This window comes from Electrophorus electricus, unplaced genomic scaffold (assembly GCF_041902795.1).
Source record: "Electrophorus electricus isolate QZ-2024a unplaced genomic scaffold, ASM4190279v1 Scaffold32, whole genome shotgun sequence".
Taxonomy (NCBI): Eukaryota; Metazoa; Chordata; class Actinopteri; order Gymnotiformes; family Gymnotidae; genus Electrophorus; species Electrophorus electricus.
In genome coordinates, this window is record NW_027658605.1 from 1221565 (window position 1) to 1247907 (window position 26343).

General features: G+C 40.2%; 1 protein-coding gene across 1 annotated transcript in view; it reads left to right on the forward strand.

The window, feature by feature from the left end:
- The window catches only part of LOC145655694 (homeodomain-interacting protein kinase 1-like), a 43456-nt gene extending 29275 nt beyond the window's left edge, over nt 1-14181 (forward strand). Inside the window, exons 2-9 of the mRNA XM_081709184.1 lie at nt 8007-8358; nt 8924-9291; nt 9845-9968; nt 10256-10360; nt 10477-10563; nt 10865-11046; nt 11241-11320; nt 13903-14181. Of these exons, the coding sequence (XP_081565310.1) occupies nt 8007-8358; nt 8924-9291; nt 9845-9968; nt 10256-10360; nt 10477-10563; nt 10865-11046; nt 11241-11320; nt 13903-14108 (1504 nt within the window). The 3' untranslated portion in view covers nt 14109-14181. The remainder of the gene's footprint in view (nt 1-8006; nt 8359-8923; nt 9292-9844; nt 9969-10255; nt 10361-10476; nt 10564-10864; nt 11047-11240; nt 11321-13902) is intronic.
- The last annotated feature ends 12162 nt before the right edge of the window (nt 14182-26343 follow it).

Consider the following 26343-nt stretch of genomic DNA (forward strand, 5'->3'; position numbering starts at 1 on the left):
ATTTGATTTATTTATAGAGCTTCAATTATTACATATATGGAACTGAATAGACATTCGACAGAATTTTGCTACTCCATTATTCCAAATTTCTGCAGTAAAAATGACTGAAAGTCATATCATGGGTACAGGAGGAAGTTTATTTCAAGTACGTAGTGGAGTGATTTTATAACAATTTGAATTGTGTATTTTATAGATCTTCGAGTAGTGATATATGTTGAACTGAACAGATGTTTAAGAGGATTTTGCCATCCTATTACTCAAGCTTCCTACAGTAAAACACTTGAAAGTCATACCATGGGTACATGAGAAAGTGGATTTCATGAATATTGTGGAGGGATCTGATAACAATTTGACTAGTTTGTTTTCTAGAGTTTCAAAAACTGATTATATAGTGGAACGAATACATGTTTATGAGGATTTTGCCATCCTTTCATCTGTGTGCGCGTGCGTGTGTGGTGCTGTTTCAGGGATCGGAGAGACAGGCACCGCTCTAAGAGCAGGGACAGCAGAGGGGACAAATCGGTCACTATCCAGGCTCCTGGAGAGGCCCTGCTGGACACAGAGTCCACACGTGGAGATGATCGAGTCCGTGTTTTCACTTCATACCTCGTCCAGCCTGGAAAACCATTCCACTATAGCTTCAGACCATAAAAAGTCTATAGTGCTTCAAAATATGAATGATTGACTTTTTTTTTTTTTTTTTTTTTACTGAAATGTTGGACTGGGCATCTCATGTCTCCTCATGCAGTGTCAGAAATTTTGCTCTAAAATCTCGCAGTACACATATACGCAACACGCGTATAAAAACAACCAATAGGAAACAGCCTGCCATAGCTCACATGCCAACTACAAATAACAGCGGTATAGCGAAATGAGCATGAAGTATGTGGGACACAAAAATATTTTGTGCAGTTGTGGCAGCAGATAGAATGCCTTTTTGATTTCACATTTGTTGTGACAAAAGCACAATATCTTAATGATCTAGCATGATAGTTTCCAGAAAATCTGTAGACCAATATTGAGAACAACTATCGATGGAGCACTGTGCCATGGAGTTTGGTCAAGGTTTCAGATGCATCGTCTTGTACAGTTTGAAATGCAAAACAATGTTTAAGACTGCTGGAATTGCACAGTGCAAAGGCAGGTTGGGGTGAGTACCAATGTTAGCTGGCATGCTTTTGTTGTAGACTTGATGGCCAATTCATTGTCTTTTTTCCAAGTCAAGCTTCCACACATTCACGCTTGACACTGTAACCTCATCAGCATGGTATGTTACTCTACAAGTCAAGTTTTCAGAACCAGGTGAATGACATCTCAAAACTATTCTTGAACGTCCTTTTTCAGATTTGAATTCCTTACTGAGAAGTTTGAAAGAACTTAGGAGTCATTGTTGAGTTACGAAAAAATGTGTCTGGAGTGTGAATGGCCATCATAACTTGCGTTTTTCATCGGAGCCTTGCTCACTAAAGCTGTTATTTTAACTAAGCCTACTCGCTAATTGAGTTACCTAGAGAGGCAAGCTTGTTAAGGTTTAATTCCCGAAGTTTGGGCCCTGCTGTCAGCTTGTATGTCAACACGTAGCCCCCAGGAGAGAGAGTTTCGCCTGGTTTGGGTTCCTACGTGACAGCAAGGACTGTATTTTGCACTCGAAAACTGGAATCAGATTGTGAGCTAAGAAAGGGGGAGAGAGACAAGTACTCATGCATGTGAGCACACAGCTAGACAACATGGAAAAAAGACACCCAACATGCAGCAGGAGTGGCTAAAGCCATACAGAAAACCAGGGTTTTGCCATCCTTTTACTCCAAATTAAAGTAAAAACATTGGAACGTAATAGTATGGATACACAAGAAAGTGTATTTCAAGAATATATTGGAAGGATTTGATAACAATATGAATTGTGTATTTTATAGTGCTTCAACTATTGCATATATGGAACAGAATAGGCATGAACAGGATTTTGCCATCCTATTATTCCAAATTCCTACAGTAAAAATGAGTTATACCATGAGTACATGAGAAAGTGTTTTTCATGAATATAGTGGAGTGTTCTGATAACAATTTGGTTTGTTTATTTCATAGAGCTTCAAATATTGCATTGATGGAACCATATAGACATTTAGGAGGAATTTGCCATACTTGCCATACGTCCTTCGCCATATGCATTCTTGCATTTTTCTCTTTGCTGTTTTCTGTTATAGTCATAAATTCTACATATATTTATTGAGAAAATCCTTTAAAGAGGCGCATGTCCATCATCACGTTTTATTTGTTTGGCTTTTTTTTTTGGTTTTACTATTGGAAACAAAATTACTTTTTTTGCATTTGATGTTGATATCATTATGGCAGGCTTTAGTGGAGGTACTGGTGTCTATATTAGATGATTAAATACACAGCACCAGCAGTTCTGAATCTTTGTGTTAAATAATCTATGCTGATTGTCACGATCAGTCCCTTCCATGTTCCGTGTTTTCCATGTCTTGTGTTTTGTTCCGTTCCACGGTTTCATTTTGTCCTCACACTGATTGCGTACACCTGTCCCTCGTTTCTAGTTCATGTATTTAAACCCTGCTGTGTGCCTTGGTCGTGGCTGCCTGTACACGGGCATCTCGTCGTTCCCGGAAGAAGCAGGCTCACGTTTATTTTGATAACGACGAGATCCCAGGTAAGCGTCTACCCGTCTTGACCAACGCTGCAGGGGGGAGCGGCCTGCAGCGCAAGACGTGAAACCACGGAAAGAGGGAGTCCAGGAGGGTGGCCAATCTTGACATTATTACACTCAGGAATTAAAAAAAATATATTGTAGCATCCCATGAAATGTGATCTTTCACACATAATGAGAGAGGTTGGCAAAGAACTAAAACTCAATTAAATATATCAACTTCCCCTTAAGCCTCTCATATACTCCACATTTAGGAGCAAGCCTACTCCTACACAATAAGCAGTGCGGTATATGAAAAGAGTAGGCGTATCAAATAAACAGAGCAACATGGTTAAGGTCCAGCCAGATATGTAAATGTTTGCCAGAACATCCAGTGTGTGTCTGCCGTTCGGTCAAAACTGGATCAGTCCAGAGGCCGCCCCGTCAGATCTCTTTTGAACAAAACAGTGGTCGAAATGCTGTTGAGAACAGTTTTACAGTTACAACAACAGAAAAAAGACTCAAATATATGCTGGATGGTTTATTCATTAAGGGAGAAAGCTGTCTCTCTTGTGGAGGATTTGCCACAGAGACCTGGGCATGTGGTATGGTCTCTGCACGGTGCCGTCATTACGCTCCAGACCCTCCACTAGAGGAGACAGAAACATCACAGTGGAAATAAAAACAATATAGTCCTGATGATTGGCATATGTGTAGTAGCTTGAGAGTGAAATGTGTGTGTGAAGGATTACTCCATATATCCCTTTATGTGCTCGACTGTTTCATTAACGGAAGCGAATCCAGGGAGAGAGAAGTCTGGAGGAACGTCCTGCCAGTCAAAGCTAGGCAGACATCTCCCTAGTTCTGGGTGGAGGGAGAGACAGAAAATAATATGACTAACAATTAAACCTGCTGACTTATCACTGCAGGTATAAGTACTTTCCTGGTGGTTTGGTTATGTTTTGGTACATAGCATAGTCAAACTGTTACAAAACAGAATGGACAAATTAACAGGTAGTTGTGTAATCCTGCTGTCTTTACCTGGTTTACTTGGCGTGTAGAAATATGGACAAAGCTCTTGATTGAGGATGTCTTGGACACTCTGTAGTGGAAATGCATGTGAAAATCTCATTAACATGCAGAATGCTATGTATGCACAAATGCTATGTATGCGTGAGTGGCTAAGCCAATGCATGAATTACATGTACAAAGAGTTGCATATTGCAAAGACTTTTGATACGACAAATTCTGTTCTGTCAAGAGTGAGGTGAGGGTTTATTTCTCAGAGATGAAGCTGGTTACATTGCTTATTTGCAGTGTGAGGTTTTACCAATGTGGTTTGGGCGAGGTCAAGTCTAGGGTCACAATACTGCTGCTGAAAGAAGTCTTTAGGCAGGGCATTTGGGGCATACGCCTCTGGGGGCAACTTCCAGAACTCTGAAGGGCATTTTTTAACACAGACCTGCAAACCAACGCACAAACACACAGAGTGAAGGAGATCTTATTTGAGTAGCTAAACACAGTGTTGCTTTTTATATTTCTATCTACACTATTTACACATTGTTCATTGCATGATAGAGCAAAAGGCTCCCAAACCAAGCAGCAAAAGGAGACCCAAGCCCCCAGACTTACAAACTGGCATTCACATACTACATGCTAAACTGTTTTGTAATAAATGAGTCTCATGTGCATATTTCTAAAAGGCTACTGACATACGTGTTTGGTTTCTGTACAATGTCAACAGGACATTTGTGTGGAAATCTCACTTGAGTGGTTGGACACTGGAGACCCTCTAGAATGGCGTCCATTTCTGTCGTTGCTCTGGCACACTTCAGAAGGTCAAAGTAGAGGACGTTTGGTTTGTCACTGAAACACGAGAGGATGCAGGAAACAAATGCAGCTTGACACATGAATATTAGCCAATTAAATAAACAATTTTTATTCAATTTTTTGAGTATGTGTATCAGGATTCAGTGCTGGAGAGTCACACCACTACCCAGCTAAGTGTTCTTTCTTCGAGGGTGAATTGGACTGGGGTAACCAATAAACTCTGCAGTGTTGTGACACTCCTAGACCTGAGTTTGGACCCCTTGGTTTAGAGACAATCATTAAACACAAGTGATTTGATTGGTTCCACTTGTTGCTGTGCAGTGCCAATCATGAAAATCTTAAAGCTAAAGTCTAACCCATCTTGTCTTGTTGATGTTTCATGTTTCCACATGATTTGCACCTGCACAGCTCCATTGTAACCCTAGTCCGACTCACTAAAGTCCATTCGAAAGAATACTGACGGTGTTCCTTACATACTGGGTGTGCTGTTTTGGTATTCCTGTGAAGATATAAATACTTATCCAGTATGTGAGGGACTTACACATTGACTCCAGCTCCACAAAACATCCCAGTGGAGTTCTGGGGCAACACGACATGACGAGAGTCTCCAAGCAGCCACGCTGTGTTAGAACCTCCGTTAGAAGGATATCTCACAAGCCATACATGGGTAAAAGACCTTCCGCTTGAGCCCACAATAATAATGATTTTTTTTCCCCCATGAAAGTGTAGTTGGAAATGTTTCTTACCCAGGGAGCGAATAAGAATATAGGTGACAATGGCAGCCACAAAAATAATACAGCAGATAATGTCTGCACATCTCCTGAACAAAAACAAGAAATATTATTACACATTGCATGATTTAAATTATGTATTAAAGTTATTTAGCTAAGTGAAATAACTTTATAGTCTTAGTCTAGATCTATGGCCTTAGTATAGTTCTTGTATAGCGTTAATAACAGACATTCTGTGATCCATGATGTGTAGAGCTTTAAATGGTTTTTTAAAGTCGGCTGATGTGGAGGAGTAAATCGGAGGTATGGTCTCTGCACGGTGCCGTCGTTACGCTCCAGATCCTCCACTAGAGGAGACAGAAACATCATAGTGGAAATAAAACCAATATAGTCCTCATGATTGGCATATGTGTAGTAGCTTGAGAGTGAAATGTGAGCTAATAATGTTTTTTATAATTCTATTCTCCCTGAAGTAAAGGGACGAGACCATACAAGCTTTCGACTGTGTGTGCCCAATGTCATTATGAACTGCTGGAATGAAGAGAGAGAGTGTGTGTGTGTGTGTGTGTGTGTGTGTGTGTGTGTGTGTGTGTGTGTGTGTGTGTGTGTGTGTGTGTGTGTGTGTGTGTGTGTGTGCAGCTTACAGAAGCAGAGGAAAAGGGTGTCCACACACATGCTGTACACACTAAAGAAGCCCTGCGCGATGAAATAAGCTCCCACAATCACCGTCTAAAAAAACAGCAGTAGTAGATATACATGCTGGGCCTTCAGTATTATGAGAGGAACTGCTGTCCAGAATAAATGTGTAAATCATGGTTATTTACAAACAAAGTGACTTTACAATCACTGTCAATAAGCATTTTGGAATCTAAAAAAGAAAGAACCATTTCTTCAGTGTACTGAATATGCTGATGTTTTGTTCTCACACAGACGCAAGTGTCAGCACTTGAGCTTTTCTGAGGTTACAATACGTACAATAACGGGCAACCAGTAATAATGCAGCAGCTGAAGCTGGAAATTGTCATATGGCAGCCTGATTCTCCCAGAGAAGAAGAAGAAAGCCAGCAGACCTTACAGGGAATGTAGAAAAACCCTCAGAGTTACCTATTAAAGTGTGTTGCCATGTGCCATCATGGTCAGAATGTGATGAAGTGTAGTATGGGTAATATACACATGACTTCACTCTATATTTCTCACCTACAAATCCGACCACTAGCACCTTGCAGGAAAACAGCAGCGTGTCTGTAACACAGTCCAACACCACCACCCTGTGGACAGAGGGACATGGTCAAGGACAACGTGCTAAATATGAGCTAGAACAACCAGACACAAAAATGACTGATCAAAATAGCTAATGTCAACAAATATGTATACAAATTAAAGTCATATTCATATGAATATGTAATGATAAATTCCAACATTTAATATTTTTGCCTTAAAAATGGAAATGGAAGTAATTTGTTCCACAACAGTAACATTACATCATTTATATACACACAAACCCAGATTGTGTTTTAGACTAAAATGTAATTCATGATAAGTAGAATCTTTACATTGCAACTCTCTTCTTTACCTTTAAACACATTGAAACAGCGTTTCAAAGCATTGTAATCGCGCTAAACACTGTTTCAGGGCAAGAGATTGTGTTTTAGACTAAAATGTAATGCATTATAAATGGAATATTTATATTGCTACTCTGTTCTTTACCTTTTAAACACATTGAAACAGCATTGTAATCGCCCAACAACACTGTTTCAGGGTAAGAGATTTTGTTTTAGACTAAAATGTAATGCATTATAAATGGTATCTTTACATTGCTACTCTGTTCTTTACCTTTTAAACACATTGAAACAGCATTGTAATCGCCCTAAACACTGTTTCAGGGCAAGAGATTGTGTTAAAGACTAAAATGTAATGCATTATAAATGGTATCTTTACATTGCTACTCTGTTCTTTACCTTTTAAATACATTGAAACATTTTTCATCAGCTTACACTAATGGTCTTTGTAATGATGAGCATTAATGATTAGAGGGGGTATCTCCCTCAATTATAGAGTGGATGAACTCTTGTTATGCAATTGATTAATTGACAGAGGTGCTGCAAGTTCAGGAGCCTCTCAGTTGGAAAGGTGTAGGAAATACTGCAGTCAGCAAGGTATCAGCAAGCACTTAGAGTGCCAGAGAGTCTAAGAATAGAAGCTGTTTTTTTCTTGGCCTTCTGTTTTTCAGTGTGGCAGCATCGCTGAAAGGTCAAGATGTTGTTTTAGCACACAGAACCACCTTTGAGTAACGCAAGACAAAGAACTTGTCTTTTCTGAGAAGCGTGTAAAGAGAAAGCAATCACTTGCTAAAGCCTGCCCAAAAAACAATGGCATCGATCAGGGCTCTGCTCTGCTTCAGAAAGAAATATTCAAAATTAAAACTAAAACAGCAGTAGATGTTTTAAAAAAAATCAAAGCTCTGTGATTTAGCTAATTTAGCTAATTGATGGTTATTATGGCACATCACATTCAGCCTCAAAGAACAAACAATCTCTCTCGTTCATTTGGTTAGTAGTCCTGTTTTCATCTTTCCATAATGGTATATTCTCTTGCCCTTCAGATTCCTTCAGTGGGATCTCCCACTCCAAGAAGGTTAAATTTGAGAATCCTGCACGGGGCGGGAGCCCTGGCCCTCGGATTCGGGCGGGGACACCCTGGCCCTCGGATCCGGGGTTCAATTCAATCGATGGCTTACCTGCCATGGTCTTTTCCCCCTCTGGAGCCTCGGACGAGGCTTCGTCGTCGTCTTCCTCCTCTTCCAGCTGGCAGGGCGGAGACGAGGCATTGACCTCGCGGCGTGCTGACGGCTATCAGAAGCGGGGCAGCCTCAAGAGGAAGAGAGAGGAGGCACACAGCAGCAACAGTGTACAGATCCTGGAGGAGCTCTCCTCCCCTGGGTTGTCCAAGCGTGTGGCCAGGGGCAGCGATTGCGAGTACCAACTGGTGCAGAACGAGATCCTCCGCTCCGTCTCCAACAGCTACGAGGTTTTGGAGTCCCTGGGCCGTGGAACCTTTGGCCAGGTCGCCAAGTGCTGGAAGCGGGGCACCAGTGAAGTAGTCGCAATCAAGATCCTGAAAAGTCATCCGTCCTATGCTCGACAGGGCCAGAACGAGGTGGGAAAGTTGTGCCTGCTTTAAATGAGCTATTGATATGGCCTAGAATCAGCTGTAGCCCTGATTCTGTTATTGTTTGTTTCAGTTTTACAACATATGTTCTGTTGGTGTCAGATGTGCTAACGCACACCGTGGAATTTGTATACAGCCAGGGTAGCACAGAAATACTTGTTTGGCACACTAGTTCTAATTTTCACTAGTTCAGTAGGAACTAGTTCGGATAACACACGGACAGCTTGAAGCTTACTCTAAAAAGAAGATTTAGCTTCAGTTGTGTAAGCCATGCCTGTTTGGATGTGCATTAAAAATGTTATTGTTATGAAAGAGCATTAATCTGCATTGTTTGAGTACCAAAAGCAAGTTCATGGGTTCATTTCCAAGGGACCACTTCCATAATTGCATCTCCCAAATCCTGTAGAAGTAAATGGTTGAAGGGAAGTACACAAAGTGCTTGATGCTATTGAAAATAAGTAGGCTATTTGTCAGCAGTATCAAACTTTGAAGCTGTGACCACGTAGCTTCGGCTTAACGCGTATTCTGTCTTCCCTCCTTTGCTCCTCCTCAGGTGAGCATCCTGAGCCGGCTGAGCAGGGAGAACGCCGACGAGTTCAACTTCGTGCGCGCGTACGAGTGCTTCCAGCACAAGAAGCACATATGCCTGGTGTTCGAGATGCTGGGGCAGAGCCTCTACGACTTCCTCAAGCGCAGCAAGTTCAGCCCACTGCTGCTGAAATGCATCCGGCCCGTGCTGCAGCAGGTCGCCAAAGCGCTCATGAAACTGAAGAGCCTGGGCTTGATCCACACCGACCTCAAGCCCGACAACATCATGCTGGTGGACCCCGTCAGGCAGCCGTACCGCGTCAAGGTCATCGACTTCGGCTCAGCTAGCCACTTCTCCAAGGGCCCCAGCTACCTGCAGTCCAGATACTACCGGTGAGGGACACGTGCTGAGGCGTGTTAGAAATAAGTATGCACTCGTTGCACTCTAGTGTGCTTGAGAGTAGAGCTGCATGTTGTGGACAGTTGTAATAACCCTGCTACACATTAAAAGCCTATGATGAGCATTACAGTTAACTGGAGCACGATTGATTTATAAGTGGTTTATTTTTATTGGGTCATGTGAGTGCTGTTATTTAGCAAAACACCTAATGAACCGTCTTCGGTGTCTGAGATTAGTTAGGATGCGCTGAACTGCAGGCTTTGGTAATATCAGTATTTAGCAAGTCTGTACAAAACCGCTATTACATTGTAGCTACACTGTTAATTAACAGTGTAATATACTGAGTAACGGGTGTTTAACTGCATTGGTACTCTGTATTTACTTAATGCAAAACAGAACATTATTGTAGTGTTGGTGCATTGTAGTGTTGGTTCCATGTTACACTAGAATAGTGGGTGTGTAATGTCTAGGAACACAAACACCCCCCCCACGGAATTATCAGCCGAGGCTGATTTCATGATGGCGATCTCTGTGTTTTTGGTCCAGATCGCCTGAGATCATCCTGGGTCTCCCATTCTGTGAGGCCATCGATATGTGGTCCCTGGGCTGTGTCATTGCTGAGCTGTTCCTGGGCTGGCCCCTGTATCCCGGAGCCTCCGAATATGATCAGGTAAGCACATGGTCCTTTGAGCTGTGCCTTAACGCCCGTACAGCATCAGTGGTGCAGACCTGTAGTGGTTTTGTGGCTGTAGTGATATGTGTGTGTGTGTGTGTGTGTGTGTGTGTGTGTGTTTGTGTGTGTGTAGTTTGACCTTTTAGCTGCTTTGTCGGCCCGCTCATTTTTAGGATTAATATAAATGAGTTTCTATGGCCTGTTTTTTTAGACATGCACTTTGAAAATGAAAGGATTAACTCAAAATAAAGTCATAATCCTTTTGCCGTATGGTGTCTCTGCAGATCCGTTACATCTCCGAGACGCAGGGCCTACCAGCAGAGTGCATGTTGAGCGCAGGGACCAAGACGCACTACTATTTCTACTGCTACCCCCTGTGGAGACTCAAGGTTTGCCTGTCTTCAAATGCCAAATGCCATGTGTTTTTTATAAGGGACGTAACTTAATGACTTCATGTAACTTAATGGTGGAGCTGAATGGTTTGTTTTTTCTTTCCTTTCTCCAGACACCTTCGGAGCATGAGGCGGAGCGTGGCATCAAGTCCAAAGAGACTCGGAAGTACATTTTAAACTGCCTTGACGACATGATGCAGGTTATTTGGGCTTTTGTGCGCGTAACTATACGCATTTCTTTTAGTGTTGCGATGTGAAATTGAAGAACGTGACAAAGGGCTCCCGCAGCTCACATTATAGAGCAGGTAGAACAAGGTGCTAGCTGAAAGGTCGAGCGTTTCTGCTGTCATAATGAGTAGCGCATGTAAGTCGCTCTGGAGAACGGCATCTGCGAAGGGCAGAGCAGTGCGTAGAAATTTGCTGCAGAACTTCGTTCGTATTGGGTGCATTGCCGCCCTCTGCTGGTGAATAATATGACTCACCCATGGGTCTCTCTCGCAGGTCAATATGACCAGTCTGAAAGGCACCGACGTCTTGGCGGAGAAGGCCGACCGGCGGGAGTTCATCGACCTACTAAAGAAGATGCTCACGCTAGACGCTCACAAAAGGATCACGCCAGTGAAGACCGTGAACCACCTGTTTCTGACCATGACCCACCTCCTCCACTTCCCTCAGAGTGCACAGTGAGTTGCTCCAGGCCTTCCAATCTACATGTCAGTGTTTCAAAAACATTTTAAGGAACACCGTGTTAATTTAGAAATCCAAATAGCATCAGAGTTTCTCTGCTAGTACTGTAACCCCCCCCCCCCCCACCTGTGTGTGTGTGTGTGTGTGTGTGTGTGTGTGTGTGTGTGTGTGTGTGTGTCTCTCGCTGCAGTGTGAAATCTTGCTTGCAGAACATGGAGATCTGCAAGCGGCAGTGCACAGGCTTCGACAGCAGCAAGACCCTGTTTGATGGTAAATCTGATGCCCACTTTGGTGCTTCTTTTAAATGTTACATTAGGGTTGGCTTTTTGTTTGTTTGTTATTCTTCAAGTAGATTTAAAACATCACCAAACTGGCCTCCGATTCCACCTATAAAAGAAGACAAAAATGGTTTCAAATGCAAGTGTTCTACCAAATCATGTTACTGCTCAAATGTGATCCACAAATGGTGAATCAGGTTGTTGCCTAGTATTCGAGTAGCCGATAAAGAGGCCCCTCTACCGTAGTTCAAAACGAAATTCCGTTGAATCCAAACTTCATTGTGTAATTGTTGATCATTGTAGCTGAGGTTTTTGTGTCTCTCGTTCTATAAGACCAACACTATGCTTTCTTCTATGGTTCTTGTATGTGTATTTGTGGAAAATTCAATTCTACTTGTGTTTTTGCAGTACACAGTACTTAAGCAGACCGAGAACTCTTCTTGGTTTTTCAAGGGTTGCGACTTGTGCAATATTCAGCACATTTAAATAAATGTTTCTTTCTTTTCCTAGACGTTTTCCAAACACTTGATTCTTTATGACATTATGAAAATTTCTTTCTTTCCTCGAGTACAAACTCGAGTCCATCATTCATTGGCTGATATGTTACTATCATACATGTATACATGCAGACTCAAGCAAGGAGTTTGTAATGGTGGTACAACTGTGTTCAGGTCATTTGATACTTTTTATTGATAAAGATGTTCTTTTCCAGACTCAGTAGGGTTTTGTTGTTTTGTTTTGTTTTTTGTACCTCTATGAACATTATTGAATAATATGCCTTATAAGGGAATCTCTAATTAAGAGAATCATGTGTTTACATTTGGAATAAATTACATTCTGATAATACCCTAGCACCTGAGTCATACACGTTTTCTTTAATGAAAGGGGTTCAAACCTCTCCTGTACACCAAAGCATCCCAAGCCAAGTCTTGGAGGATTTGTCTGTCAGTCATTAAAATATCAGTTCACAGAAAGATGGATGAAACATGTTTTACTTTGATGAACTTTTTACCTTGGAGTACTTTGTTTAGTGTGAGAAGCTGTAAATGTGTCCAGTCCTTAAAGCATTATTCTGATTTTTCTTGTCCCCTCCATCATTTTCATGCTCTCCTTGTAAGGGCTGTGAAGATGCTCAGCAGAAAATGAGCTGCTCAGCTGCAGAAGAGCACTTCAGCCTACATTTCAAGCCAATTCAAATTTGAACTCCTACACTGTCTTCTCACATCCATTTCTTTTTGAATGTCAGTTAGGACATCAAGATGAATTAAGCACACTAAGCCCAATACTAAGAGACTGGTAGAGTGGATGAGCCACAGAGCAGGACACAGCACTATTTTTGCTTCAGCCAGTGCTAACTTGATGCAGTCTTGCTGCTTGGGGATTTTGCAGGCTTTGACTTCTTGGGTGTGTGATGAGGATTTTGCTTAAATTAAACTCCTCATAAACACGTATGACCAACCTGTGCCTATGCTCTACCAGGACCTCATCGCGTACTTCTCTTTCAGTAACTCGGAGCCTGTGTTTTTTTGTTTTGCTATTTCTGACATGATTGGGCAACATTTTCCTTTTAATGTATATGTGGAATCCACAAAAATTATACCCACTTAAGTGTGCTTCAGCATAAATAAGCAGACACTGCAGTTTGGATTATTTCTAGGGAAACAGGAAAATATAGTATCTTTAATTCGCTGCATAACAGTTTACATTAATTATTAATCATTCGTATGTGTTGACAGTTGCAATAAACAGATTAAGAAAACATGCCGTGAAAATGCTGCCGTGTCCGTATTATAACAGAAATAATGCAGCTTCACTGAGCAGATCATCCATAAAACTTGCTCTATATGGATTTTATGAATAGTATGTTAATTTTGTTTAAAAAGACGATGAGGCCTAATGGGAAAGGCTAAAGTGTCAAGTCGGACTTGAATTCAACGACTCAGGTAACATTGGGCTCTCTAGCTAGGTTAGCTAACAGACAAGCTGTCTATTTGAGATGGTTAACTTAGCTAGTTCACACATTACTTATGCACATCTCTTGCGGCAACAGATTCTAATTTTCATGGCGATGGAGCACGTTAGTTAACTTGCAGATTAACTGCCAACTATTTGCTGTAGCTGCAATTAACGTTATTATCTAGCATTGGCTCGCTAACCGTCGGATTGCTCTAAAAGAGCTGTGACAGCTGCATGTCAGTCCTCGGTCGATGAACTGTCTTCATGTCTAAGCACGGATACCTGTCGATAATGGGATCATTTGGGGGAGAATGAAGTGTGAACTAGCTAGGATAATTAGCTACTATGGCTAGGTACCTGTCCGCCAACGATGTGGCAAATTTAAAATACTGCAGTTCTTTCGTATAAAGGGAAGCTTAAAATTGTGTGGCATGTGACCTTTTATCTTGGCTGCTGGCTAGCTATTGTAATTAAGTTGAATTTCAGCTTGGACACCTTTATAGTAATTGATGGTTATTATGACACATCATATTCAGCCTCAAAGAACAATCTCTCTCATTCGTTTGGTTAGTGGTCAGTTTTCATCTTTCGCTAAAGTTATATTCTCTTCCCCTTCAGTTTCTTCCAGTGGGATCTCCCTCTCCAAGAAGGTCAAATTTGAGAATCACGCGTCTGGCGGGAGCCCTGGCCCTCGGGTTCGGGCGGGGTCGCCCTGGCCCTCGGATTCAGGGTTCAACTTGTTCTATGGTTCACCTGGCCTGGTCTTTTCCACCTCTGTAGGCTGTGACTTGGGTAATATTCAACACATTTTTAAAAATGTTTGACAGTTGCAATCAACAGATTAAGAACACATTTTGCAGGTTAATTACTATAGTGGTTGTGTTTTTTAAAATCTACTTCTATTTTAGCTTTAATTTTGAATAAAGCCCATAACTAGATCTGCATGGCTTGCGGCTATTGTAATCAAGCTGAAATTGAGCAGAGCTAAATTATTTAAATAAAGCGCTTTCAGGGTGATGTGGAGGCAAAACAACATGGAAGATTGTGATTTACATCCGCTTGATTTTCTTGAGCCTTCTTTCTGCAAGATTAAGGGTGGGAAAATCAACAGAGAGTAAGTGATGAATTTAACTAGCTGGCATTAGATAAATCACAGAATTGTGGTTGTGTTTTTTAAAATCTACTTCTGTTTTAGTTTTAATTTTGAATAAAGCCCATAACTAGATCTGCATGGCTTGGGGCTGTTGTAATCAAGTTGAATTTCAGCTTGGACACCAGTATAGTAATTGAAGGTTATTATGGCACATCCCATTCAGCCTCGAAAAACAAACAGTCTCATTTATTTGATTCGTGTTCCTTTTTTCATCTTTCCCGAAAGGTATGGCATCGCAGCTCCAGGCATCCTCTTCCGCTTCAGTTACCTCTAGTGGGCTCGTCTGCTTCAAGAGGGTCAAATTCGAGCGTCATGCGTCTGGCGGGAGCCCTGGCCCTCGGGTTCGGGCGCGGTCGCCCTGGCCCTCGGATTCAGGGTTCAACTTGTTCTATGGTTCACCTGGCCTGGTCTTTTCCACCTCTGTAGGCTGTGAGTGGGTAATATTCAACACATTTTTAAAAAATGTTTGACAGTTGCAATCAACAGATTAAGAACACATTTTGCAGGTTAATTACTATAGCTAGCTACCTATCCACTAACGATGTGGCAAATATAAAATATTGCAGATTTTCCATATAAAGGGCAGGTTAAAATTTGTGACCTTGTATTTGATCTTGTCTACTGGCTAGCTAATAACACGTGCACTTGGACTTTCCACTTTTAGATGCTACACCTGCCTGTTATTATTACCTTACTGCCAAGTCATGAAGAATCCATAGAGTAGTAAATTGATATTCTGTGGGAATCTTCTCATACCTGTCGATACAGCACAGCTAGATTATTTAAATAAAGCGCTTTCAGGGTGATGTGGAGGCAAAACAACATGGATGATTGTGATTTACATCCGCTTGATTTTCTTGAGCCTTCTTTCTGCAAGATTAAGGGTGGGAAAATCAACAGAGAATAAGTTATGAAGTTAACTAGCTGGCATTAGATAAATCACAGAATTGTGGTTGTGTTTTTTAAAATCTACTTCTGTTTTAGTTTTAATTTTGAATAAAGCCCATAACTAGATCTGCATGGCTTGCGGCTATTGTAATCAAGTTGAATTTCAGCTTGGACACCAATATAGTAATTGAAGGTTATTATGGCACATCCCATTCAGCCTCGAAGAACAAACAGTCTCATTTATTTGATTCGTGTTCCTTTTTTCATCTTTCCCTAAAGGTATGGCATCGCAGCTCCAGGCATCCTCTTCCGCTTTCAATTAACTCTAGTTAATTACTTCAAGAAGATCAAATTCGAGCGTCATGCGTCTGGCGGGAGCCCTGGCCCTCGGATTCGGGTGGGGACACCCTGGCCCTCGGATTCGGGGTCCAATTCAACCTATGGCTCACCTGGCCTGGTCTTTTCCACCTCTGGAGGCTCTGAGATGTGCAATATTCAATACATTTAAATAAATGTTTCATTCACATTATGGAAATTTCTTATTTCCTGTAGTATCTTCAACGGTTCGGTTTTGCCAGCATGCTCTATGTACCTCTTTGAACATAATTGAATAATATGCCTTGCAAGGGACTATTTTAATTAAAAGAATTAAGATAATCATGTGTCATACACGTTTTCTTTAATAAACGGTTGGTGGTGCTGTGCCAGTTTCACTAATTACTTAAATCACTCAGGCCATAGTTCAGTTAATGCTGTGTCCGTATTTGTTCTGTTAGTACAAGGTTGAAGCTGCTGTAAATGATTTTGAAGTTATCAACTTCTGCTGTACCACTGAAGGAGTCCACCCCCTCCCTTTAGAGCATCTGTTTTTTTAATGGATATAAATCTGGAAAATTACAGACTTGACAGATTAAAAAGCTAACAACAAAAAAAATAATCAGAGATGACTTTTATAAGCTGTCACCTTAAAAAGGCACATTTAAAGAGTGGATCCAGTGCTCCAGCTTGCATGGAGCAGGCTGGAACATGTTCCTAATTAGGAACCACAACATGGCTGCTCAGGAAATCTGAATGCCAGACAGACAAAAACAAGGGCTTCAAACCTTTCCTGTAACACCAAAGCAACGCAAGCCAAGTCTTAGAGGATTTGTCTGTCAGTCATCAGCTATGGCTGTGTCACCTGACTGAGAAACACCTGGGTTACCTCTGACCCATGGGGTGGTAAATGGTCTACCAAAAACGACCTCAAATAGTGACAATTTGGTGGTGGCACTGGGCATCATTCTGATCTCACACAACACTGCTGGCAGTAGATTGAGGTAATAAAAGCAATATGGGCATCCGGTGATATGGAAGAGGATCGCCTTTTAAATAAAATGCAAGTAGCTCAGGTTGAACATAATGGTACCAAGAACCGGTTGGTGTAAGTATTGAATATTAATATGCATACATTGAATAATGTATGGTTTGGAGAACAATAGTGGAACCTGAACAAGTATTATTAAAAAATTAAATTGTGTATTGAGTGTTTTAAAGTGTGTATTGAGTTAACAGTCTTGAACTTAGGAAGACCTAGGAAGGACAAGATCTATCCATTTCTTTCCTGTTTTCCATCATGGCCTTTGTTTCAATGTATAATTCATTTTGTCAACAATGCCAGATGACTGAGGATGGTAAGGGATGTGAAACTTCCAGTCAATAGTTAGGTAGGTGCATAGTTTCTGAGTTACCATAGAAATGAAACAGGGTCCCTGATCTGAATCTATTACCCGAGGCGCACCGTACCTCGGTATTATCTCCTTGGCTAGGATTTTAACCACAGCGCGGGCATCTTCCTTAGAACAAGGAAACGCCTCAGTCCACTTGGAAAACCTGTCTAGAATCACTAGCAAATACTTCAACTGACCACAAGGTGGCAGGTGCGTTTTGTCTAGCTGTAGATACTGAGAGGGATCTGCTCTAGTAGAAAGTGCCATTATTGTTGGTGATTTCAATATTCACTTTGATAGTGCCCAACACCCTCTGAACTTGGCCTTTAGTTCTATATTAGAATCAATTGGTTTCAATGTACAAAGAGAACCCACACACTCTGGTGGACATACTTACCCTGCTCTCATATTGACTGACTAAATTAGTACTTATTGTAGGGTATTGTTTATTACAATGATGTTGATTAACAAACTCTATCACTTATTGTTTATTGCACTTATCATTGTTTAAGATAGACCTTATGTGTTTTGTACTTCTAGGTATCAGCATTGATCCCAGTATTCTACAGTATTCTAGTTCACTGGTATGTTGGACTCTAACCTACTGTACTGTACTAGGATATATTCTATGAGTAAATGACAAAGCACTTTTGTAAGTCGCTCTGGATAACAGCGTACTGCTAAATGCTGTAAATGTAAATGTAAACATACGCTTGACTTAGTACTGCCATACGGTGTAGACATGGAGAAGGTAGTTATACTACCCCAGTCAGGTGCCATCTCAGGCCATTCCCTAATTTCATTTAAACTATGCATGAGCCACACTATCGTAACCTCGCCTCGCTATCATACCAGACACACGATCACATCGTCCACTGCACCTGGATTTATTGGGAATCTCCCAGACTAATAATTTGCGCCTAGGATTCCCTCAAACCCAACGGAACTTGATCAAATTACTGAATGCTTAGAATCAGTATTCTGCTGTGCACCTAATGATGTTGCTCCATTTAAGAATAAAAAAATTAGCTACAAAAATGTAGTACCTTGGTATAATGATCTCATTCGCAATTTAAAACAAAACACTCAAAGAATAGAACATAAATGGCACCGCACTAAGCCCGTAGTCTTCCAGCTTGCATGGAAGGAGAGCCTACTCACCTATAGAAAAACACTTATTACTGCTCGAACATCTTATCTCTTGAGCCCAATAGAAAATAACAAAAATAATCCTAGATTTCTTTTTAGTATCTGTACAGTCAGGTATTTTATTAACTACTTCCCATCTTGGGGGTCCATGGGTTTTGAGAGTTATGATAAACTGGGATGTTATGATGCTGTCACTTCACCTCTCTTTTGTCACTCGAGTGTGTTGACTGAGAGCGGCGGAGTGCTGATGTTCCAGGGTGCCCTCGTGCCTGTGTTTCCTTCTGGCTCTTTCCTTTTAGCTGTGCTGCCATAGCTAGATCTGCCGGAGCCCATCTTTGCACATTATAGTTCCCTAATTTACACACCCTTGTACCTGGACATGCCTAATAATCTAGTCTCTCTTTCTGCCGAGGTACACCTACTCCTGATGTCATGATGTTACTGAGCCTCAGCCCGTCTCAGCTGCCATGGCTCTTCCCACCACCCCCTGATGTGCCCTGCTGTAGGCCACCACAGCTCCACCCTAGCCAACTGCTTCTCCCTTGCTCTTAATGGATGCTCTCTTGTGGGATGGGCTTTGGACACATGCACACCATCGCGTCAAGACTAGGGCCTCTAGCAAATTGGACTGGACATTAACTGCTTATTTTTTCATTTATTTATTTATTTCTCTCTTAAAATTGATATTATTGTGGTGAGCGTTGCCAGGCAAAGGAGGATGGGCTTCCCCTTTGGGTCTTGGTTGCTCTCAAGGTTTCTTCCTCATGCTCTAGGGAGTTCTTCCTCGCCACTGTCGCCCTTGGCTTGCTCACTGGGGGCTTGGACTTGGACATTTGTAAAACTGCTTTGTGACAACATCTGCAGTAAAAAGCGATATATAAATACATAAGGATAGTGATATTAAATGCAACCGCAGAAAAATGAACCAATAACATCATTCTTGCACAAAGAATTGTCCATCCCACTACCAATGTTACAATGTATTCACCAAATCTACTTTTACATATTCTAGTTCACTGGTATGTTGGACTCTAACCTACTGTACTGTACTAGGATATATTCTTTGAGTAAAGGACAAAGCACTTTTGTAAGACGCTCTGGATAAGAGCATCTGCTAAATGCTGTAAATGTAAATGTAAATGTAATCAAAAACCAGCCATTTTTGCACATTTTCAGCAAATTGATGTTTCAGGCTTTATTGATGATTTGAGCGTTGCCTTGTAAAGAACGATAACATCCTCGTGAAACGTGACGAGATGGGGGAAACATCTTCACTACCTATCATAAGACAAAAAAGTTATTGATTTTTAAAAAATGGATATAACTGTGATATTCTGTCTAACAACTAAATTGTCATATGTTTCTAGCAATATGTTCTTACCTGTAGTTGCAGCAGCAGCCACAGTGTTAGGGTGCTCCTTGCTTTTCTTTTTGAGTTTCTAACAAAAACAAAACAATGATTTAGTAGAAAAATATCAGAGCATAAGTACATTTATAACTAAAAGTACAGATACAAACCAGTAATAATGCAACAGAATATAATTTAGAACAAATTATGTCATTTATGCAAAGTGATATATACACATTCAGTGTGAAATGAAATTCAAATATGCACTACTTTAAAAATTAATAATGTAACAAAATCTAAATAAGAAATAAGTCAAATGTTTTACCTTTAAGTTCTTTGAGACCTTACTGAAGGGGAATAGGAAATGCAATCTCCCCTTCTGGGCTTTCATGGTTTTGCTCTGATTGTCCAGAGCAGGCTCAGTACATGGTGACCTAGCAGACATCTCAGACTGTAGTGATGGAGAGCTATGTATATCGATGCTGAACAGGGAAGACCAGTCATTGTGTACACTGGGGGACTCTTGAGCCTTCTTCACAGAGGGTGGGACAACCAACTCCATAACTTGGCTTGCCATGACGTCGGAGGAGGTGTTCATACTATCTGTGCATAGCTCTGATGATGCCTGTGATGATTTCAAGTCATCCTGCTCTAGGTAGATTGGCATGACCATACCACAGAGCTCACAAGATGAGACCCCTTCAAGGTCAGGATTTATTAAATGACGGGACAAAAAATGTGTCCTTCCTTTTATGTGGGGATTGATGTCTTGCGACAGTTCAGCAAATTCCTCCATCTCATCATCAAAGCGCTGAAGCATATCCGAAACCGGAGAGCCAGCTATAGGAATGGTACTTATAGGTCTAGATGTACCATCGTCATGGACATCTGAGGATAACGATGTCAAACTCTCAGTATCTCCTATCAGAAGCTCACTCATTGCTTCTGAATTTGTATCTTCCATAGTCGAGTGGAATTTCATCACAATTTGGTCTCTCTCATGGTCATCCAGGCAACTGCGATGCGTATCAATAACTGCAGTCCTAACATCTCTGCTTAGAGAGTCTATATGAGCTGTCCCCTCCTTCACGTGGACTGAAGCTGAATGATTTATCTCACAAGATCTGGTACGGAAAGCATTCAGCAAATCTGCAGTTTCCTTCTTGGAATTTGAAAGCAACACTGATTTTAGATCAACATCTAACATTTCTTCCAGAGATGAAAGAAGACCCATCACAGTTACTTCAGTGACAATGTCCGCAATGAATGAACCCATATGAGAGATCATGACCTTTGTCTCCTGTGAAAGAAAGGAGAGATAACATAGAAAGGCGAACATTGAAAATTGCTCCAAAATGGTTTTGGTTGTTTGGTTTAGAATTAATATGAATCCCATTTAAAATATGTTGATGTGTAAGCAATGTAGTATGACTTACTGGACTAGGGATTGCTTTCCGGATAGATGTCCACTGCCTAAAAGAATGTGAATAAAAGCATTCTTTAGAACTATAATTAATATTTATTCTAAAAATCTCATACATTCAAAAGTATACCAAAAATAAAAATGATAAATTGAAAAAGCAGAAGAAGAAGAAGAAGAAGAAGAAGAAGAAGAAGAAGAAGAAGAAGAAGAAGAAAAAAAGGTTTAAAAATGGCATACTCATTAGTCAGATCCATCACAAAATGGGTCAAGATTGGTGCAATATCGAGCTTCTCCAAGTCTGGGATGATTTTTTTGGCTCTATCAAGGAGCATTTTGCTGTCATTCCTCACAGGTTTATTCTCGTCTTGTCTTGTGCTTTTTGACTTGCTCTTGTTTTGAGAACCATAGAAGAGGTTGAATAAAAAGAAATTAAATATCAGGATAACATAACAACTGTGCTGACATCTCACTTATTAGCAACAATTCGATTTTATGATGAATAACAAATTTGGTCATTTTAAACTCACCTTTTTAAATACTGAAGAAGCCCGTGCCACTTTTGGAGGTGAAGGAATTTTACTATGGAAACAAAAAAAATATATAAGGAAATGTTGTTTGTTTGTCATTCTTCAAACATCAACAGCCTGAACTAAAATCCATGATCAAATTATTTTGAGAGAGCTTGTGTCTAAGTTTATAGATTGTTATTCTTATTCTCTATTTAATGGATGAATCACTCATAGAGCTCAGGTCCATGTTGTATTTTGTTAATTGCACAATACAATCAAAATTATTTTATTCTACTTTAGCACATTATAAGGAAAATAAGACTAATTCCTTTAACATTACTTCCTAATCTTTTAAAATAACAAGGCTGATGAAACATGTTTCATCTGTTTCATGTTTCATCGTTCCGATACTTTGGAATAGTCCAGAAAGTATTTAGAGTGCAAGCTCTATTGGTGTTTAATACAGATTAAATAGTGGCTTGTTTAGCTTGATCTAATTGTTCAGCTTGTTTAGCCGGTTTAATTTAAATTCTGTTTCAATTAATTTCATTTTCTACATTTATATTTTGTGACTTTTAACTGTTTTATTTGATCAATGTTTTATTACTGAATACTGTTCGTTCATTGCAGTGTAAAGCACCTTGAGATTTTGGGTTCTATAAGGAATATGCTATATAAATAAGAATCATTTTAAATTAATATTGTTATTCTAAGATTTTTTAACATTGTAGTGCAAAGGCCTTACATCTTCCTGCCAAAAAGACGCTTCTGTTTCTCCATTTGTCCTGGTCCAAGTTTTCTTAGGACTCTCCTGGAATACTTTGTTCTGAAAAGGCAATATGAAGTCAAAAGCATAAATCATTTTTACAGTTTGGTGGACAGACAGCAATCTAACATGTAAGCAGGCAGGCTTGAGGATCAGAAGGCAGACAGTTATACATGTGAATGGCAGTCAGTTCAGAAAGACTGTCAGTATGCAGACCAACACTCATGGAGGACAGAAAACAGGCAAGAAAGCAATCAGAATGGCAGCACACCTTTACAGGCAAATTTCAACAGGCAAGCAGCTGGGTATGCATATCCCTAAACCATTAGTTCCAAAGGCTAAATCTTACTGCATTGAATACAAAAAGTTTATGAATGGTTTAAACTGATTTTATTAGTGGTTAATAATTAGGTCACAAACAACTTAAACATCATTAAGTAAACAGTCATGACACATACACAAAAGGGGCAGCAGGAATGTGTTGACCTGTAGAATGTGTTGGTGGGTATATGGAAGTAACTTATTAGCTAACAAATATCTGACCCCACGTAATGGTGACTGTTGGAGAAGGCCAACTAAGATAAGTAACCAGTCAGGTTAGCAGTACATATGAAGGTGAGCTAACTAGCCCATATGGCAAGCAACAGGTCAGCTGCTCTTTTTACGCATTTAAACTGTTCATTTATAGCCATTAACAAGGTACTTTTAAACTCTAGACTTTGGAACTCTCAAATGGAACTCTCTTTTGAGTTAAGGGCCAAAAAATTTGCTCATAACATAAAACCCGTTTTCGCTTCACTGCTTCAAGCAATAAGTCTTTTTTTTTGATAATTCTATTACATATATTTTTTTCCGTTTCAGACAACGGGACGAGTATGACAGCGACTGAAACGCACCCATTAACACTAGCTTACGTGTTAACCAACAGTCACTTCCAAATATTCAACCTGTGGCTCGGCACCGCTAAAATGATTTTATAACCGTGAGGGCATCTGACAGAATCAACACATAACCGACAACTGCTGTGAAAGTTAGAAAGCACAGAATACATACATTGTTTTTGCTCACACAGCGCACAAAGTGTTAATGGTCAAAATTATCAAATTAAATTGTTTATATTAAGCAGATTCTCTCTAGTGAGTGAACAGAGGTAGACGCAGAGAGAGGGGCGCTACTGTGGATCGACTCTTCTCTGCTAAGTAGAGCTGTTCGTCTCAAACTGCCCGCACTTAGGAACGTTATACGCACCTGCAGCGTGGACGTACCACATCGAAATACGTCACCAATTGTGGGCAGACGAGAAAGGGCGGGTATGGTGATGAAATTTGGTTTAATCACTTATATTACTTGTCTTGTACCTTTAAAACAGCAAAATCTAAATAGCATAAAAAGCAGTCGCTTATGCTTGACATAAAGCCTTGTGTGAGAAAACAGGTGGAACGTCAATGCATTCCATAACTATATAAAACTACAGCAGACAGACCGTTCATCATAAAATTAGAAAAGCTCTAGCTATAGTAGCTAAGCGGACATTTAGACAGACAGACAGATACATACACATACAATTAGATGGAAAATAGCCTTCTGTAATTACAAAATTGACTTATTCAACCGTACCTTGTTCTGGAAAGTTGACCTACGATTAGGTTTAATTCACTCTATTGTCTTCCAACTTTATAACTGCTGAAATCTGTCAAGTGAAATGACATATAAATGCTTGCGCTCACCTTTATATACTTGTAGTGACGTCAAAGCTGTTGTGATGTCATATGCATTGTGACATTTCTAGAATGCTGCACTGACATTTTGGTTATTGGGAAAATAAGTCAATAGTTCAAAAAATATTTGAAATCCCTATTTTTAGCAGCAGCCGAGTAAGTAGCTGATAGATGGGTACTGGTAGATGGGTGCATCTTTCTTCAAAAGAACCCTTATATGACTTTCAACTTTTTTTTCGTATAGAGACCCTTTTGTGTGTAACAAAAAATAATGTGATTTGTCAAACATCCAGTTTCAAACAATATTTGCCCCAAAAAAGGCCAAACCAAAGACATAAAGAATAATCATTGTGACATTGTGACAATTGTGACATTTCTAGAATGCTGCACTGACATTTTGGTTATTGGGAAAATAAGTCAATAGTTCAAAAAATATTTGAAATCCCTATTTTTAGCAGCAGCCGAGTAAGTAGCTGATAGATGGGTACTGGTGGATGGGTACATCTTTCTTCAAAAGAACCCTTATATGACTATCAACTTTTTTTTCGTATAGAGACCCTTTTGTGTGTAAAAAAAAAAAATGTGATTTGTCAAACATCCAGTTTCAAACAATATTTGCCCCAAAAAAGGCCAAACCAAAGACATAAAGAATAATCATAATAAATTAATTCTCTGCAAAGTTTACAAAGATTTGTACTGCAAAGAATGACATTTACTGTTTGTGAACAAGTCAGTAACAATAATATCCAGTAAAGTGGTGGTATATTTCAGAGAAAAGTTACATATTAAACTTATTTTCCTCAAAATCTTCATTTTGATTAACATTTGAGGTATGAAACCTAATATTTAAGCAGTTCCTGAAACATTGGTTGTACATGCACTTGCATAAAGTGATCAATCGGTCTGGCTACAAACCGGCACATTCTACAGAAACGGCCCTCATAGCAGTGACGGAAAAATTTGCTGCTAAAGCTGCCAAACTGTCATGTGTTTTGATTCTTCTAGTCCTTTCACCAGCCTTTGACATTCTTCTCTAATCTAACACGGTCTTGCAGATTTCTCCTTTGTAACATACGAAGGATTCGGCCCGTTCTCTCACAGGAAGCTACCCAGGTGCTTGTGCAGTCTCTTGTAATCTCAAGGCTAGACTACTGCAACTCGCTACTTGCTGGTCTTCCTCCGAGACATCAGACCTCTACAATTTGTCCAAAACACATCAGCAAGACTGGTCTCGACTGGTCTCCCTTTATTGGCTTCCAATAGCTGCACACATCAGATTAAAACCTGAATGTTTGCCTACAAAGCCAAAAATGTCCCTCAATATTTGATGTCAATGTTAAAAGCCCGATCTGTACCTTGAGTACGTCGAACCTCAAGTATGGCTTGGCTTGAAACACCATGCTTCAAGTCTCATGGAAGACAAGTATCGAGAGTATTCTCTATCTTGGATCCTAGATGGTGGAACAAATGTCTGCTTACTGTCTGGACAACAGAGTCCCTTGTGGTCTTCAAACGCAGACTGAAGACCCATCTATTTGTGGAATATTTAAATGAGCACTGATCCTACACCTATGTTGAGTAACTGAACCCCTGGTACTTATTCTAGAGTATTGTTTTCCGAACTTATCGATATCTGTTATAGAGTATTTTGCACTTCTAGGCATCAGCACTGATCCCTGTATTTCAACAGTATTCTAGTTCAATGGTATCTTGGACTCTAACGTACTGCACTGGCTAGGATGTATTCATTCCTTGAGTAAATGATAAAGCACTTTTGTAAGTCACTCTGGATAAAAACATCTGCTAAATATCGTGAATGGAAATGTAAATAAGCCTAGAAAAGAATGGAATTAATAACAACATCACATACAAAAAAATAAACTTGGTAAAAAAAAAAGCAAGAAAACAGACAAAATCTTTCATAGGTACTGAAAACAAAAAGAAATTTTACACATCAATATGAAATTAACAATAAGTCTCTAACATATGTTACTTATACTGAAACTTGCTAATGTGGTTGGAAATATTTCCAAGAGGAACCTGTGGATACCCAATGTCCTCCTCATGATACATTCCATAATTGAAGCATTCCGAGGGATTCGCCTTTGGAATCAGATTCTGTTTGGACTGCTGACACCTCTAAAGCGATCACACAAGTTAAAGACGGGATGCAGGGCTTTTGGGCAGCTGGACATCAACTTTTTCTCACAATTTTTCTTCATCTGAAGTTGAACTGAGTGAATTGAGTGAAGTAACCTCATGTACCACAGAAACTATTCAGCCTCCTCTCAACGGCTGCCAACGCTTTTCTCATCTTCATAGTTTCTACATCCTCCAGAGCATCTTTGAAATGGAATTTCATTGCTCCTGCAAACCTGGTGTACATGTAAATGGAG